The sequence below is a fragment of the Alexandromys fortis genome, unplaced genomic scaffold (assembly GCF_014885135.2).
Source record: "Alexandromys fortis isolate MF-2015 unplaced genomic scaffold, M_Fortis_MF-2015_v1.1 scaffold_31, whole genome shotgun sequence".
NCBI classification, from domain to species: domain Eukaryota; kingdom Metazoa; phylum Chordata; class Mammalia; order Rodentia; family Cricetidae; genus Alexandromys; species Alexandromys fortis.
The window spans coordinates 12,000,556-12,017,993 of NW_026067974.1; the positions used below are offsets into that span (position 1 = coordinate 12,000,556).

At 50.7% G+C, this 17,438-nt stretch overlaps 2 protein-coding genes across 2 annotated transcripts; both read right to left on the reverse strand.

Annotated features, from left to right (window-relative positions):
- Positions 1–2,823: 2,823 nt before the first annotated feature.
- Krt35 (keratin 35) lies at positions 2,824–7,654 on the reverse strand. The gene is made up of 7 exons (XM_050157065.1): positions 7,091–7,654; positions 6,264–6,346; positions 5,941–6,097; positions 5,442–5,603; positions 5,035–5,160; positions 3,360–3,580; positions 2,824–3,062 (listed from the first exon to the last, which is right to left on the reverse strand). The coding sequence occupies exons 1-7, from the start codon at positions 7,559–7,561 to the stop codon at positions 2,915–2,917; spliced, it is 1,368 nt and encodes a 455-aa protein (XP_050013022.1). The 5' UTR covers positions 7,562–7,654; the 3' UTR covers positions 2,824–2,914.
- A 5,811-nt stretch (positions 7,655–13,465) lies between these two features.
- Positions 13,466–16,985, reverse strand: Krt36 (keratin 36). The gene is made up of 7 exons (XM_050157063.1): positions 16,527–16,985; positions 15,789–15,871; positions 15,402–15,558; positions 14,768–14,929; positions 14,543–14,668; positions 14,151–14,371; positions 13,466–13,787 (listed from the first exon to the last, which is right to left on the reverse strand). The coding sequence occupies exons 1-7, from the start codon at positions 16,983–16,985 to the stop codon at positions 13,592–13,594; spliced, it is 1,404 nt and encodes a 467-aa protein (XP_050013020.1). The 3' UTR covers positions 13,466–13,591.
- Between the last annotated feature and the right edge of the window lie 453 nt (positions 16,986–17,438).

Here is a 17,438-nt window from a genome sequence, read left to right on the forward strand (position 1 = left end):
GCATCAAAAGCCCCTTCCCCCCTTCCGAAAATCCTAGCTCCCTCCCAGAAGGCGCTCACCAGATCCCGTGGAACCCTCCCTTTACTTGTCTCATTTGCCTTTGCTTTTAAATTACAACCCTATCTCCGTGCAGCCAGATGTTTTCACCTTTGTCTGCACACTGGAATGACCTGTAGCCCTCAAAAATAAAAACACAACAAGGGGCTTTTGATTCTGAGGCCGCCAGGAAGAAGAGTGTGACTTATACAGAACAGACTTCCCCAGAGCCTGTGCTGGAGAGAGCAGATTGTCCAGCTGGCCGCGACTGTCAGAGCTGAAGCTGAGACTGATACATGGGACCTCTTGATTTGTTTTGTTTTTTTTTTTCAGATTTGTTTTAACATGTGTAACGGGAGAGTATGCATGTGAGTGATGAACCCGCGGAGGTCAGAGGGCTTTAGATCCCCTGGAACTGGAGTTACAGGCTTGGGAACTGTCTGACATGAGTGTTAGGAACCAAAATGAAACTCCAGTCCTCTGTAAGAACAATAAACTCTCTTTACTGTTGAGCCATTTCTCCAGTCCCGTAAGTTCTCATATACTTGGCTAGCCTGAGGTAACTGGGCATTGCTGTCTGAAAATGCTGCCTCAAAATAAAATTCCAACAGAGGAAAATAGATGCCCACCCTCAGAGCATCAAACTAAAAGAACAAGTCAGTGTTGGCCACGTTCCAGATGCCAGCTGTAAGCTCAATAAAGAACTAGGGACATTACAGCATAGTAAGTGTCTCCTGCTCTGTTTTCCCCAGAGGAAACTGAGACTCAGAAAGGGACCTGTCAACACTCTCACAGTGGTGAAGTTGGTAGACCATGGTGGACCTGGAGTCCTAGGTCCCTCTGACTCCATGTTCTGGTTCTACATTCCTTACATTAATGGCACAGCCTTCTCTCATCATTAAAGTAGATGAGATAGATAGATAGATAGATAGATAGATAGATAGATAGATAGATAGATAGAAAGACTGGTAAATAGGTAATAGGAGATGGGTGGATGAATGAATAGACAGATTGATAAATAGGTGGTAGATAGGTAGATGGATGGATAGATAAATAAATAGACAGACAGAAGTTGTAAGTAGAAGTCGGTGTCCTCCCTGTCCTATGCCAAGGCATCCCTCCCATGTAGACTGACCCCTGCCTGTGGTACCTAGCATCCTACATGGCACATATTAATGCTCAGTATGGGTTTATAGAATAAAGTGAATGAGGCAGATGCCTGAGCTTTAGCAAATTCAACCATTGTGTCCCAAGAAGACAGTAATACAGGCTACCTAGAGCCATGTTGCTGGCAGATACCAAAGGCCTGGTCCCTCCTGTCAGGGAAGAAGCAGAAGGAACTGTTCGGATGCCCTGAAGGGACATAGCTCTGGCCCAAATCAGTCCAGTACCTTCCACCATCCTGAGATTCCCCTTGGAACCATGATCATCCTCTTAACAGCACTTAAGTTTCTTAGCAGGAACCTTTATCGTCCTTGAAGAGCACATGTCCCTCTGGCGACAGTCTGCCTTCTTGTCCAGCTTAGAAACTGTACCATCACCCTTATCCCCTTCCCATTGGCATTGGGAAAGCTTGGTGCTTTGCTTGGTCTTTTGAGGGAAGAATTCTGAACACAAATGATGGGCTTTATGGGGAGATGCTGGGAGTTTCTGCATCTGAGCATCAACCTCACTAGAAGCCAAGAGCACACAGGGGTCTCCTAGGTCAAGAGCCTCTGAGCTTCAAGTGGAAATGCTAACTCAGGCTCAATCTCTGCAGCCTGCGTGCAATGAAACTTAGGGATTTTGAGATTTCCTGAAGTGGGAGACTTTCAGGGAAGGGTTACAAGCGAAGAGGTGAGTTAATATGCAAGAACCCTAAAATCCCTGAGTGTGGGGTGCATGTCACTGCTCTGTGAGGAGTACACACAAGTTAATAAAGTGACCCCAACGCTCTCTCTTCCACTTATTTCATCTTCATCAGGCCTATTCTGTGACCCCCCCCTCCCGCAAGGGTTGCTATGTATACCAAGAGGCAAAGTAGGTAACAATTGTCACCACGCTGGGACCTTGCAGAAAGGTCTTCATCAAGGAAGCCAAGCAAAGAAGCCTCACCAGCAAGGCCTTCAGTTGGCAAAGTGATCCTTGCAGATCCAACAACCTGAGTTCAATCCCCAACAACCACATTCAACAAAAAGCCAGGTATGGTGGCACAGGTTTGTAATGTCTGTGCTGGGGAGGCAGAGACAGGCAGATCCCTGGAGCTCCCTGATCAGCCAGTCCAGTCTACTTGGGCAAGTTTCAGGCCACTGTTTCAAAGTGGGGGAAAAAAAATTGGATGAAGCCCAAAGAATAACAGCCAAGGCTGTCCCAAACATGCACAGGCACAAAAAAAAAAAAATTCTCCATTGCAGCCCTCTCACTACCCCCAATGAGAAGCCTGGGGACCCTGTTATTTCCAGGGTCACCACTGGTCAAGCATCCTCCAAGCCCAACAGTCAATCTAAACCCCAGATGGACCCAAACCAACACAGAAATGATATGAGTCAGTCACTGGGAGCCAAAGCAAACGGCTTTATTATCTCAGACTCAGATACACTGTATTAAATTTCAGAACCTATGAGAACACACTCAGAAAGAAAAACTGACCAAGGAACAGGCCCTCAGAACAGAGACCCTGAAGCCCATTGAAATGAGGAGGCGCCAAGGCCTGAAGGGCAACCAGACTTAGTTGACAGGGTCTCAGAAGCTTTAAGGCATAGATTTGCAGGGACCCTCTCAGGGCCTGGGGCCTGGGTCCAGCATGAATGGAGATATTTGGGCTGTAAGAGTTAGGGTGGACAAGATGCCACTTCAGAACCCTGAAGGCAACGGCCTTGACCATCTGGATCTGTCCCTCTCAGAACCTGCCCCCAGGGCAGGGAACACAGACAGGGCGGGGGCTGCTGGTTGCACGGGCTGCTCCAGCACTGCAGGAGACCGCAGGAAGGCAGGGGAGGCATGACTTAGAGGCTGAGTAGTCTGGGGCACACGGGTTGCAGGGAAGCCTGGAAAACAGAAGAGCGTTGGCTTACTATCGTAATCCGGTTGCTGTTTTCGATAACACTGAACAGATCGAAGACATACAAATCATCAGGTGCTACCTTTTAAACCGTGTCTCCTTAATTTACCCAAAGGGAAACAGGCTCTCAGAGAAGAAATCAGAACCAGCTGGAGCAAACAAATGAGTTTGTCCCCAGACCAGCGCTAAACCCCTAAGGTTCCTGACACAGGATATGCTCTTCCTTGGTACCCTGTGGTCTCCCCAGAGCTCTGGAGGGGTGAGAGCATGCAGCCATACTCACTTGCTGTCCTCACTCTCCAACAGGCCCCTGTACGTGTTGATCTCACACTCCAACCGGGCCCGGACATCCAGCAGCACCTGGTACTCCTGGTTCTGCCGCTCCAAGTCAGCCCGGATCTCACCAAGCTGGGACTCCACACTGCCGATCATGCATTGCATCTGGGCCAGCTGGGAGCCATAGCGGGCTTCCGTCTCTGCCAGGGTGGAGTCCAAAGCATCTCTCTGGGAAGGCAAGGGTTAAGGGAGGAGGTTAGAGGCCAGAGAACCATTGAGGAAGACCTGCATGCGTGTCAGTGGGACTTCAGAGTACAAGAATGAACACACAAGTTGGAGAGGCAGCTCAGTGGCTAAGAGCACTGGCTGCTCTTCCAGAGGACCCAGGTTTGATTTGTAACACCCATGTGGTGATTTACAAATGTCTGTAATTCTAGTTCCCAGGGATCTGATGTTCTCTTCCGGCCTTCATGGTCATTGCACACACATGACACACAAACACACATGCGAAAAAAAACTCTCATAAACTATAGACACACATAAAATAAAAATACATAAATCGTAAGAAAGAAAGAAGCTTTATGATGGATGACTTCAGACTCGAGATGCTCCTGGAAAATCTGGAACTTTTGGATTGTGGGAATTGCAAGAATAAGTCACTGATATTTGATGGGGGCCTTCTTGATGTGTAAAATCTGATTTTGAATCACAAAGAGCCTTCATTGATTAATAATTTCTTCTCCCTCTCCTCCTCCTCCTTCTAAGGGTCTCATGTAGCCTAAGTTGGCCTTGAACTCACTATGTGGCTAAATCTGGCTTTGAATACCTGGTCTTTCTGGCTCCACTTCCCAAGTGCTAAGGTCATAGATGTGTTTCCCTCTACCACTGTCACAGTAGGCAGCACCTGCATTTAGCAGGACACCCTTAAATAGAAGAGATGTCTTCTTATGGAGGATTTAGGATTTTCAGACATATTTCTATTTTAAAAAAAAGCCTTGTGTGTTTTTATAGCATTTTTGTTACATTTGTAGGTCAAAGTAAATAGCATGCTGATTCATGATATTTATATACCTAGTTAGTGAAATACAGGTCACCATGACTAGTGATATATTAAAAGTGTTATAAATTCTCACATCTAATATGTAAGCTACTCCATGCTGCAACGAGTAGGCCTTCCTTCTGACCATGACTAATATTATTAGTAACTTGTGTTATTTTAGAATGGCATAATCTTTAATGGTAGACTGTGTATTTTTGATGCATACATAAAAAATAAGTTTAACAGAAAAAAAAAGAAAGAAAGAATGGAAGCTCAGAGAGTCACTGAACTAGGAGAAAGCACAGTCAAACACCACCAAAAGTGAGCTAGCCCAGCTCCTGTGGCCCCTTGATCCAGACAGCATCTCCTTCCTACTGGTACCTCTGGACAGCAGTTACACAGAAGGTGGATCTTATTTGGAGGACTCACTCCCAGCATGTGCCAAGTACTACAGACCCTCTTATCTTTCACCCCAAGGGCAATTGTGATGTGTGTCTGACCTTCATGCCCTCTTCTCAACACAGGGAAGCCCTGAGCTAAGAATTTGAACTCTTGGAATCGGTGTGTATGGCCAACATGTGGAATCTGGGGGTTGTGTGCCTCCGAGCTTGGGTCAGCAGTTCTGCCCCACCCCAGTGCTTACCATGCTCTGCTGGGCCTGCAGCTCGATCTCTAAGGAGTTAACTGTGCGTCTCAACTCAATGATGTCCGCCTGGCAGGACTGCAGCTGCTCCGAACTGGACACAACCTGCTGATTCAGTTCTTCGGTCTGCAACACACACACGCACATGGGGTCTGAACAGGAAACCTGAGGTCTCAGCTTCAAAGGTCACAGAGATCACTTGGAACCATGAATATGATAGTCAGGGAACACCTTCCAGATTACCCACTCCAAACCCATTGATGTCGTGCGTGCTGGGGAGACCGCATGGTTACAAGATGGAGTCAAAACCAAAGTAGAGCCCTCCATCTCTGGCTTCAGGCTCAGAGCCCCAGGGATACTTTTAGATGACTTCACCTCTGCTGCGCTGGCCGCTTCCGGGTACCTACCTGGGTGTCATACCAGTCTTCTGCGTCCCTCCGGTTGTTCTCCACCAAGGTCTCATACTGGCACCTCATCTCCTCCAGGACACGGTTCAGATCCACAGGTGGAGCTGCGTCCACCTCGACATTGAGCCGATCGCCAAGCTGGCAGCGCAGTGAGTTCACTTCCTGTGACACAGATGAGGGTCCATTCCTCGGTGACTGCATCACCCGTACTCACCTCTCTCTTCCCAAGTTCTTCTTACATACACCTCCTCCCACTTGCTCTTCTCTCCCGCATACCTGCTCCCCCGTGTTCACCTATTCCTCATACTTATCTCTTCCCCGTTCTTCCCATTCTTAGCCCTTCTTCTGCTCACCTCTCCCCATTGTCATTGGCTCCTCCGTGCTCACCTTTTCCCCATCGCCACCTGGTCCTACATGAATACCTCCTCCTCCCACCCCCATTCTCATCTGGTCCACGTGCTGACCTCTTCCCTAACCTCACTTGGTCCCCCATGCTCACCTCCTCATGGTTCTTCTTGAGGCAGAGCAACTCTTCCTTCAGAGACTCCACCTGTGCTTCCAGGTCAGCCTTGCACAGAGTCAGGTCATCCAGGATCCTGCGCAGGCCATTGATGTCAGCCTCCACCAACTGCCGCAGGGAAACCTCCGTCTCATACCTGAAGACATAGAGCAAGGCACCTGTGATCCCATTTGCATGGAAGTCAAGCCCCACCCCAGGCTGACCTGGCGCTGTAAGTTCTGAGTGCAATTGAACCCTGAGGCCAACCATCACCAGCATCCCGCTGTATCAGCCCCAGCCCGGGGACAAGCAAGGCCACTCACTTGGTCCTGAAGTCATCGGCGGCCAGCTTGGCGTTGTCTATCTGCACCACCAACCTGGCGTTCTCTGCCTTGCTGCAAAGAGTCTGGGGACATAAGGAAGTGATTTCACATAAGAAAGGATGTTCTGTTGGTGACAGCATCCCCCTGAGTCTGACAAGAGCTGCCTGTGGAAGGAGGTACATTCCCATCCATGGATCTCAACAGTGTGGGGCTCCGTAAGGGATGAGAGCTGGTGTCAGACAGTAGACCCTCAAGATCCCTTGCAATGTGGTGTGCCTATGATGTGCAGCCAAGGGCTAGAGACAAGACAAAGGCATGCTACAGGATGCTACAGCGTGAGGAGATGAAGCTTCCTCCTGCCTTCCTGTCCCCAAGGCCTGCTGTGGGCCCAAGGCAGGTTGCTGCTAAGTCACAAACGCTCTCTCTCGGGATCCAGCTGAGCCCAAGGACTTACAGAGAAGGCGTCTTCTCCACTTTACAGGTGCAGAAACAGAGCTTCACTAAGTACACCAAATCCAAGCAATTTGCCTTTTTAGGATGAGGACATTCAAATTCAGAACAGTGGACAGTGGTACCGAAGGTCACACAGCCACTTAGTTAATACAGCCTGTGTTCAAGTATCTGAGTCTGCTAATTGCCATCTGGGTCACTTCATCAGCCTGGCTTTGAGTATTCTCATCTGATAGACTGGGCCAAGACCATCAGAGAGAATAGAAGAAGCCACAGATATAAAAAAGCTTTGTTTCCTCCAAAAGTTCTCTGTGGGATCCAGGCTACTATGACACACATCCTGGCTTCTAGACCTAAAACCACTCCAAATCACTCACCTTCTTCTGGAGCTCCTCCATGGTTCGGAAGTAAGACTGGTAATCAGGGCACATATAGGGCACCTGCTGCTCACACCACTCGCGAATGCGGCTCTCCAAGCTGGCATTCTCCTGCTCCAGCTGCCTCACCTTCTCCAGGTAGCTGGCCAGGCGGTCATTCAGGACCTGCATGGTCTCCTTCTCATTGCCAGTGAGGATGCCCTCCCCAAACCAACCTCCCCCGATGCTGTAGCTGGTAGAAAAACCTCCTGAGGGGAGGCCCAGAGCAGGCAGGCAGCTAGAAACCCTGTAACTGTTTCTACCCAGGCCAGCAGAACACACGGAGAAACTCCGGGTTCCCCGGGAAAGACTAGGCACTTTGCAAGAGCTGCTGGAATACATGGAGGACGTTCGCGTGGAGCCCCCTCCGGATTTACTCGGGCTCTTGAGGGATCCCGAGGAGAAGCTGGCCTTGAAGCATTTGGAAGCCATGGCCACAGCAGCCCAGTAAGCAGTAGATCTCTGAGAGTTGACACCCCAACACAGAGAAGCAGCTCCCTAGCCTGACTTTATACCTCTGCCCCAGTGGGCGTTGGTTAGCCCTTACAAAGTGTTTTCTCCTCATTAAAGTTAATTCCACTTTCTATCAAAACCTCTCATTAGCCTGTTATTTAGCTTCCCGTGAACATACCCTGGCCTCGTAAAACAGAAGCCCCGTTGGACAAGTGGGTATGTGGAGACTCATCCCCACAGCCCTACACCCTGGGAAGGCCCAGTCTGCATCAGTTCTTCAAAGGGGCCTGACATCAGAACCCAGACCTCAGCCTCCTAGTTAAGTAGGCGTGGGAGTCCGGCCACCGTCTTGCCCTCTTCGGCCTTGTTTCTTTTGATGAACAACATTCTGGGGGAGGGGGATGCAAGCCTGCAAGTGGCTGGAAGGCAGGGGCTTGTAGTTTGGGCAAACATAAGAGAATCCTGAGGGGGCCAGAAGATATGATCTTGGTGACCAACTGTCCCAGGTTCCTCTGGACTGCTGTGATTTTAATGTGTGACACAGGAAACTTTTTGTCCTGGACAAAATAGGACAGTTAGTAACCCTCAACCCAACAGAGCCTCAGCAGACACTCTCCAACTCCCTAGCTAGGAGCTCTTTCTGCTTACACAGCCTCGACTCTAGGCAAAATAACTCAAAGTCAAGTCCTGACCCATGTGACAGCTAGAGCCGTGTTTAGGAGGACATGTCTTTTCCAGGTCGGGTAGAAATGGAGGCTTTCCTTCTAGTTGCCTGAATTGGTGGAGGGGGAGGGGGGTATTTGATTCACACTTCTCCTCAGCAGGTACAAGGAACCTGAGCCTCCCGGGCTCATCTCTGCTCTGGAAACTGCTGACCCAATGCCTAGAAAGTTTGATGAGACATCTGGCCAGTTCAGTGTATGAACAAGAGAGTCCTGGAACCAGGGCTGAGGAGAGGTGATGCTGTGGACGGAATGCCGCAGGTGAGAGCTATGAGACCCATCTTCTAAGCTTTCATGCGTTCTCTTCTCTTTTTAAATAATTTATCTTTATTTTATTTTTATTGTTGTTTTGCTGGTATGTATGTCTGTGTGCAGGTATTGGGTCCCCAGAACTGGAGTTACAGAAAGTTTTGAGCTGCCAAGTGGGTGCCGGGCATTGAGCCTGGGTCCTCTGGTAGAGCAGTCAGTGCTCTTAACCGCTGAGCCATATCTTCCAGCCCCTCTGCTTTCTCTTCTAAGAACATCTACTGTCTTCCCTTTGGGAAGCAACCATGAGCTGAGAACTGCGGTGAGCCAAGTACGGTGCTCAGCACCTTCCCACGTGTGCTCTCTTCGGAAATGAGCTCATGGTCCCTAGCCCATAGCTGAGAACAGCAAAGCTCGGATATAACAAGACCACCTGCGTTAGCACCTCCAGCATGTGGCTGACTAAACCTGGGATTCTGTCCCAGGCTGCTTGATAAGATAGCGCCTCTGGAAAATGGTAAGGAGAGAATTGGAGGAGGATCTACAGGGGCATGAGTCACACTCTGGGGTCCCAAGAAAAGCAATCTGACATCTGAACTCCGTGGGCTCAAAAAGCCCCAGCATGAACCACCTGACTCCACCTCCCAGGGTCTCCCCTCCGTTTCTTCTGTAGTGAGAATGAATATCAATGCCTGTGCCCTGGGTTGCCTTAAGCATTAGCTGAGCTTGAAGAAGCTCAGACAGCACCTGTTCGTGGCAAGGACTCCCGGTGGCAGCAGTCAGTCCCTTCACAAGCTCAGTCCTGTTGAAATGGAACTTGGTAAAGCTAAGCAGCTGTCATTAGGCAGTGGGGACAGACTCTAGGCACGCAATACACTCTCTGGTGGGCAATGTGCATAGGTCACTCCCATCAGCCACTGCACCCTTCCCACGGCCTGGGACCCCCGTGTGATCAGGACCCACCCAGCATAATCCTAGGGTGCCATTGGCTGCCTCCGCCTCTCCTCCCTGGACCACCATGCCTCAGTGCTACGATGCAGCTGAGCTGAGAGCCTGGTTGAGCCTCCCAGAGTGTTTGTGCTTCCCACCCATCCCTCTCCTATGTCACAGCCTAGACACAGGGAATGTCTGGGGATGTGTTCTGGGCTCATCAGGGCGACTCTGAAGCAAGAAGTTTTAGGAATTCTGGATTCATCTAAGTCATGACATGACTTCCTTGGTGGGACGTTACACCTGAGCTGCCTAGATAGGGACCAAGTGCTGTCGGCAGCTTCAAACAGTCCTCCAAACCGTCCTGTTAGTGACAACATCAGCGGGGACTTCCGCCACCCCCTTGATATGTGCCAGGATCTGTGCTCCATCCTTCTATGCGCCCTCTCACTCAGTCCTCACGATATCCTCATGAGACACGAGGTTGGCATTACCAGGGCATTATTATAACCCTACTGGGTAGATGACTACTTACGGTGCTTTAGGAGCCAGCCAAGGAGTAGCGGAGGTGACAGAAATGGCTCTTGTTCGGTGTGCAGTCCCCTGAAATTAAACCCCACCATCACCTACACCCTACATAGATAGAAGGGTGCCAACTCCAACAGAAATACCAATGGTGGGGCCATGGATAGTTTATGCAGGGTCCACACAGGTTATGCCAGGAGACCATAGCCCTGCCCATCCAGTGACTCCAGTCCTCAGACATCTCCCGCTGCCTCTGGGGGCTCAGTCCCAGTCATTCCTTCTCCTTAGAGCTCAAGACCCTCTTCAGTCCTGCTGTGCTCAACCAACACTTGGAACCCGCGGAGGTGACTGACAGAACCCCCTCATCCTCCACAAACTGCTATCCTCTCTCTTGTGGTTCAGCCCCATCTTCCCGAGGGACTGCCCTGGGGACTAACCTCAGACTTCCTTTGAAACACCCCTGCAATGTCAACAACGGCGCTGTCCTTCTAGACGTCTCAGAGTATGCGAGTGAGTGTGCAAGGGCGTGAATGTGAGTGAGTGTGTGAGGGAGTGACTGAGTGAACGAGTGGGTTGCGTTACATAAAGAAATAAAGGATTTGGAGGAGGAGAGAGCATAGGAGGGAGAATTGGAAGAAGGAAAGAAAGAATGAATGGCTAGGAGAAGCGGGAAAGGCAGTTAGATAAGGAAGCAGAATCTGCAAGACAGGAACCAGCAGAACCTGCCCCAACAAGCCGGGTCCCCTAGCAGAGAACAAAAGCCATCTGCTCAAGGGAGACAGGAGCCAGTGAGGCAGCTCAAAGGTGTGGCTGAAAAATCCTGATAAGATGTTTTTAGATAATAAGATATTTTGTTTAAAAAACAGATGAGTAATATTTTCAGGGCCATGAAATGCCTATAAACTGTGTTGCTCCATTTCTTTTCCCCCATTAGAATCTAAAAAACTAAAATAAAATAGTTGCCTAGAATTCCATATCAGCAGGAACTACCATTGTTTAGAAGCACCCTGCCAATCTCCCCCTCGAGATCTCTGTCCTCTGTCCAGAACATGGCATGGGCATACTCAACCATGCCCTAAAAAGCCTTCTTGCTTCCTTGTTCTGCCCGTCCAAATCTCAGAACCCTTCCCTAGTCACCCCAACATTCAGCAATCTTTCCCCCAGCTCACAAGCCAAAACCTTACACTTCCCTGATGCTTGCCATCCCTGAACTGATCCTGGAGGGAGAGAAGGAGGTCTCCACCTGGATGGTTGCTTCCTGGGAGCCGTGACTGTTATCCACAGTTAATGCCACTAATGCCACGGCCCTGCTCCTCCCTCACTGAGCCCTGGTGCATAGTAGCACAGGTTTTGCTGGCTGGGGTGGGGAGGTCCTCAAGCATTGCCTTCTAATTTACTCACTGAAGCAAGCGTGTCTGGGAAAGAGGACCAGATAGTATGTCTAGAAAGCAGAGAATAAATTGACCACCTTGGAAGTAAGTGCCCTGTATCATCTCATCCCTCTCCTGATGTCATGGAGAGAGCAATGGGCTAGGAGTCAAAAGAGCCAAAGAGTCCTAGGACTTCCGATTGCCATGCAATATTGCCCTCCAGTTTTCCCATTAGTGGCCTCAGCTAAGGGTGTGTGGCTGAGGTTGAGTATGGGAGGGGTTTCTTCACTACCGCAAGTGCTCCGAGGGACTTAGTAGTAATTGAAGCGATGACACATAAACAAACCAAATACAATCATCCCGGGCTGTTTGAGTGTAGCCCGAAGACTCTTCATTTTGGTTCAGACCGACGCTGGTGAGCACCACATTTAGAGTGCTGGCACACACTGTCCCATCAGGGCCCCAGAAGCTCCAAGGCTCGGATGAATTGCTGGGACCAAAGGAGTCCTTGGGCATGCCTGGGCACGCGCTGTTAGAGTAACAGAGCAGTCATAGCCAAGACACTTCCATTCTGCCTGTGAACATCTCCTGGGACCTACCTGGGCTGCTTCTGCTGAACCTCTGGACTCCTCCTGTTTGGCTTAGTCATCAGATATATAGTAGCGTTGGCAGCACTATCTTGGCAAAAGCAGAAGAGCCAGGAGATGGCCAGGACTCAGCCCCTCACTGCTGCGTGGTCTGGTGTAAATCATTGCCAGCTCCGGGTCTGTGATCTGAACTGAAGAATAGGTCAGAAGGCAGAGAGGCCAGCATGGGACCTCTGACTTCTCATAGACCCGGCTTCTGTGATGAGGAGGGTATCCAGAGCCCAACCCAATTAAGATCCATATGCCAGTCAGCACAGCTCAGTTGGGGTCACCCGCACACCCTGAGTGCCATTTCACATAGCAGACTGGCCATCCCCTGTACCACACTGTCCCTGCCACCCCGTACTTCCTGTAACTGGAATAAAAGACCAGTGAACAGAAATGGGAATTGAATAATGTTGTACTTTACTAGGCAAGATGGTGAGCTGAAAAGGTAATGGGTTTACGTGTCTCAGAAACATCCTGCCTCTCATCTCATCTCCTGCCAGCAACATCACAGGCCATGGGAGTGGGCGAGAGAATAAAAGCTGTCAAACACTCTGGAGCTCAGGCTCGCCTCTCCTGTCAGGCATCAGATGCATCCCTGAGACTTGTATGTCTATGCCTCTATCACCTCAGTGTTCTTCCCTCATTCTGTGGGTGTCTGTGCTCAGGGACTTCCTGAAATTTTAAGTCTAGCAACCATCTGCCATCCTCAACCTTGTGCTCCTCCCAGAACATCTGAGCTGTAGGTGAGGGTTATTAGGACAGACGACCCATTAACAGTGTGTACATGAAACTCTGACTCCTTTTTACAACGCAGAGTGCAAATGAGTCTTTAGAATACAGACTATAAAAGTGCCCCTAGCTGTCCCTCCAGGGACCTCTATCGTGCCCGTACCCCCATGTTAGGAACATGGATTTGCCTGACGCTCTGTCTTTACTTTCCAGTTCACCCCAACTCCCCTCCATGGTGTGGTTGGCTCAGTCTTGGCTACCTGAGATTGGAGCTCTCTGGTTGGCCCGGGACTCTATTGAACTGATACGTGTTGGGAAGAAGGGAAACGGGAGCTAGCCACGGGAGAAAGTAGGGCGGAATGAGAGGTGATCACTGATGCCATCAGGACAGCTAAAGAAGACTGGAGGCTTTGCATTTTCTCTGCCTTTCTTAGGGTAGGTGCCTACAGACGAAGCCAATCTAGGGACAAGCAACCGGCACCCACCAAGATTGAGGTAGGAGTCAGTGTCTGTTGACCAGAACGTAAAGCATCTCCAATATTAATTCTTTTAATCACTCAGCGACTTTACTGCATCCCATACCCAAACACCCATTGACACTAACCCCAGGAGAATCAACAGAGTCAATCAGAATCAGCTTTGCTATGCCAAGAGAACACTTTATTGGGTACGTTTCCAGGGAAACCTGGTTTTGCATGGCGTAAAAAGCACAGTTAAGACCAGAAACAATAGATGAATTTTAGTAGAAAAACCTGCTAAGCAAGGAGGGCCCCAGGGAAGTGCAAAATCATTTCGCTGCCAAGAGCCACGAGGTGTCCTCCTTCCTGTGGCCTAGGCCTCACTGGTGACTGGTCACAGTGCACGGGGCACCACGTGCTCCCTGGAGGAGACGACTCTTCCGTCTCTGATCTCCTCGGTGATGGTACGAATCTGGGTGCTGACTTGGGGAGCTGGGGTGCAGGGTCCAGCCGGGGCGCAGGGTGTAGGGGGGACGTAAGGAACTCTTACAGCAGGCTTGCACTCCGTGGAACAAGGGTGGGCAGGAAGCCTGAAGAAATGAAGTCACAATGTGAAGCACTTAGCATGGGAGCATTAGACCAACTTAGGGGATCCTGTTGGACAGTGGTAACGACAATGGATGACATCAGAGCATTCAAGTGACTCTGAAACCCTGAGGAAGGGAGGATGGAGCTGCAAGAGGGGAGACTAGGAACATCCACCAAAAAGATGGCCGAAGACGGGCTTGAGCCTCTCCTTATCTTGTCCCCTTGAACATTTCCAAAGCCCTGGACGAGAAGGATTCTTTAATGGCATTAGCTCCGCCACCTTCGTCTTCGAAACAACCCCTCAGCTCTGAAAGTGTGTCAAGCCCTTCTCTCAGCCCAGCTCTGCGAGGCAGAGGATCACTCACTTGCAATCCTCGCCCTCCAGCAAGCGACGGTAGGTGGCAATCTCCGATTCCAGCCGGGCCTTGACATCCAACAACACCTGATACTCGTGATTCTGCCGCTCCAGGTCGCAGCGGATCTCAGCCAGCTGGTGCTCCACATTGGTGATCAGACACTGCATCTGACCCAGCTGGGAGCCATAGCGGGCCTCTGTCTCAGCCAGCGTAGACTCCAGGGAATTCCGCTACAGTGGGGAAGAGGCGCTATTGAGAAGGGATTCCGCCCTAGACACCCGCTGTCCTAGTATCTACACACAATTGGGCTTAGGCCCTGTGAGAACGTGATGGCCAGCACATTGCTAAGTCAGAGAGCCTTTAATGAACTGTGACCAGTCAGCTGGGCAGAGACCACCCACCATGCTCTGCTGGGCCTGCAGCTCAATCTCCAGGGCGTTGACTGTGCGTCTCAGCTCGATGATCTCCGTCTGGCAGCACTGCAGCTGCTCAGAGCTGGACAGTACCTGCTGGTTCAGCTCCTCAGTCTATGGAAGAGAGAATGCAAGAACGGGATGAGACCTAGAGTCTCCCCTTTCCACAGTGACCCCACCCCACAGCCCAAAGTCCTGGGTCGCCAACTCCACCTGAGTGTTGAACCAAGCCTCCACATCTCTGCGGTTATTCTCCACCAGGGTCTCATAATGGCACCTCATGTCATCCAATATCTTGTTGAGATCCACTGGCGGGGCGGCATCTACCTCCACGTTCAGTCGGTCCCCAAGCTGGGAACGGAGTGCATTGACTTCCTGTGGTGACAAAGCAAGGATGGCATATGGCTGTGAGAAAGTTGCTGGCTTGGTAGGTTCCGTGACCAGGGTTCAAATTCTCCTCCCTCCCTCAGGTACCGTGAGACAAGAGAGCTGGCCTCTTTGAACATGGGGTCTCCCCATGGGTCTAGCTATACCTCACCCCTCCTGAGGATCTAGGGGATGACACACCAAGCCAATAGAATTATTATCAGGCACCATAATCCAAATGGAGTTGAAGTGTCATGGGTGAGGGTGTAGTCTCTGTGTAATGTAGGCAAATGACATCACATCTTTACAACCATCTCAGCTGTAAAATAAAGCTCACGGTGCCATCTAACTTTTGCGGTGAAAGTGGGGATGAACTAAGATAAAGTGCTTCGTGGACTTCCTGCCATACAGTGAGCCCAGGTGTCAGCAGTGACTCCTTGGCTGGTTGGGGACCTTGGGGGTCAGGTGACAGCAATCTCACCTCCTCATGGTTCCTCTTGAGACACAGCAGCTCCTCCTTCAGGGACTCCACCTGCGCCTCCAGGTCAGCCTTGCACAGGGTCAGCTCGTCTAGGATGCGGCGCAGGCCATTGATGTCGGCCTCCACCAGCTGCCGCAGGGACAGCTCAGTCTCATACCTGCACACACAGAACCCTGCCCAGTCTGCAGCAAGGGAAGCCCTGGCTGCCATGGCTAACTTAGAGTCAGAAACACAGGGGTCCTTTCCCTTGTCTCAGGAGGGATCCAAGGCCTCTGCCATGGCTTCCAATTTACAGCTGTATCGGGCTTTATTCCTACCTCACCAGCTCCCATAACTCAAGGGACAGAATTTGAAACAGAACAAACTTGCCCTAGTTGGGCTACTCACTTGGTCCGGAAGTCATCAGCAGCCAACTTGGCATTGTCAATTTGTAAGACAAGCCTGGCATTCTCAGACTTGGTCAGCAGGATCTGGAAAAACAAGAGGTTTGCCCTGAACTGGGGAAGGGCTAGCAATGTGAGGATGGGGGGCAGGGGGACGCAGCTCACAGATGCCTCTAAATACAGGCAATGTCTTTAAATATCCAGTCATGGAAGGAGAATGGGCCCTAGGAGGGACACCACATCACTTGCCCATCAGTCCTGGCTTCTGTAGCCTCCAGGGTGGCCCAGCAGGATACATCAGGGTGAGGTTCTGATATATCAGAACTGGGTTCTGATTCTGGATTCCACATTTAGGTTGTGTGACCTTGTGCAAGCTGCTGAGCCTCTCAAAACTCAACCTTCTCATCTGTTAGATGGGCACAGCGATAGCCCTTTCTCCAGGATGAAGAATAAGCAAGCCAGTGGCTAGGAAGGTGTCAGATGTGGCACTACACCAAGTGGGGACTAAGGTCATGATCCTTCCCTCCCTACACTAAGACAACAACAAGAGAAGGAGTAGAACAGCTGGTAACCGGGTACACAGACCAGCAGAGAAGCCTGAGTCCCCAGGGAACCAAGTCCCAGAGAATAGAGCTCTCTCCATCCAGAAGGATTTTCTGTATGCTTCAGTGAGCGGCTGAATCTTGGAATGGAAGGCTTCCGGGAGTTGCCTGGCCCGCTGGAAGAGGACCTGGTCCATTACCTTCTGCTGCAAGTCCTCGGCGGTCTTAAAGTAGGACTGGTAGTCCGGGCAGATGTATGGCACTTGACACTCATACCATTCTCGGATGCGGCACTCCAGCTGCGCATTCTCCTGCTCCAGCTGCCGCACCTTCTCCAGGTAGTTGGCCAGGCGGTCATTCAGGACCTGCATGGTCGCCTTCTCGTTGCCATTGAAGCTGCCCTCACAGAACCAGCCTCCGTTTCCTACAAAGCCGGATGAGTGGCACCCAGAGGACAGGTAGGAGCCCGGCAAGCAGCCGCCGAAGCCAGAGAAGCCTGTCCTGAAGGAGGACATGGAGCCCATAGTGCCAACCAAACTGGGGGCCCTGTAGGAGCCCATGGAATGGACAGAAGACATCCGAGAGAAGCTGCCTGAGGTGCCGCAGAGGCCCTTGGCAGACCCAGTGGAGAAGGTCGGGGTGCAGATCTGGGTGGCCATGATGTTAGCGAAGAAGGCTGCAGCTTAGGCAGGAGCTCAGGTTGTGGACTCCCCAGGGCTCCCTACAGCGCTTATATACACTCTCCATGGGGTGTTGGCGTGTTCCAGGTCTTTAGCTCTTGGGAAAACCCTTTCCATTCCCAGAAAGCCTATCTCATTAGAATGTCATTTTTGCTATCCATCAGAATGTCTTTCCTTGTAAAAGGGGGAAAAAATTGTCCAATTGGGTTTGCTAAGTCAGGACTCTCAGCCACTGTCATTTCCTGGCAGGCTGAATTTTATGACCTCGTCAAAGAGTCCTTGCTTCAGCTCTCATAAACTGGGAGTGGCCTCACATATGACATTTGGTTTCTGTCCTCCCTACTTGTCTTCCCCAGAGGAACCCCATCTGTCCATCTGTCACCCATACTCCCACAGCTGTTCATCCGTGCCCGGGCCACCAGAGTGATTAAA

Excerpts from the sequence above, each read along its gene's own strand:
- Krt35 (XM_050157065.1), bottom strand. The coding sequence starts at position 7,561 with ATGGCTTCCAAATGCTTCAAGGCCAGCTTCTCCTCGGGATCCCTCAAG. Across the intron at positions 6,347-7,090 it reads TGGAGGAGCTCCAGAAGAAG|ACTCTTTGCAGCAAGGCAGA; the intron begins GTGAGTGATTTG and ends TTATGTCCCCAG. Across the intron at positions 5,161-5,441 it reads AAGACTGGTATGACACCCAG|ACCGAAGAACTGAATCAGCA; the intron begins GTAGGTACCCGG and ends TGTGTGTTGCAG.
- Krt36 (XM_050157063.1), bottom strand. The coding sequence starts at position 16,985 with ATGGCCACCCAGATCTGCACCCCGACCTTCTCCACTGGGTCTGCCAAG. Across the intron at positions 15,559-15,788 it reads GCTGATGACTTCCGGACCAA|GTATGAGACTGAGCTGTCCC; the intron begins GTGAGTAGCCCA and ends CTGTGTGTGCAG. Across the intron at positions 14,372-14,542 it reads TGCAGGCCCAGCAGAGCATG|CGGAATTCCCTGGAGTCTAC; the intron begins GTGGGTGGTCTC and ends TCCCCACTGTAG.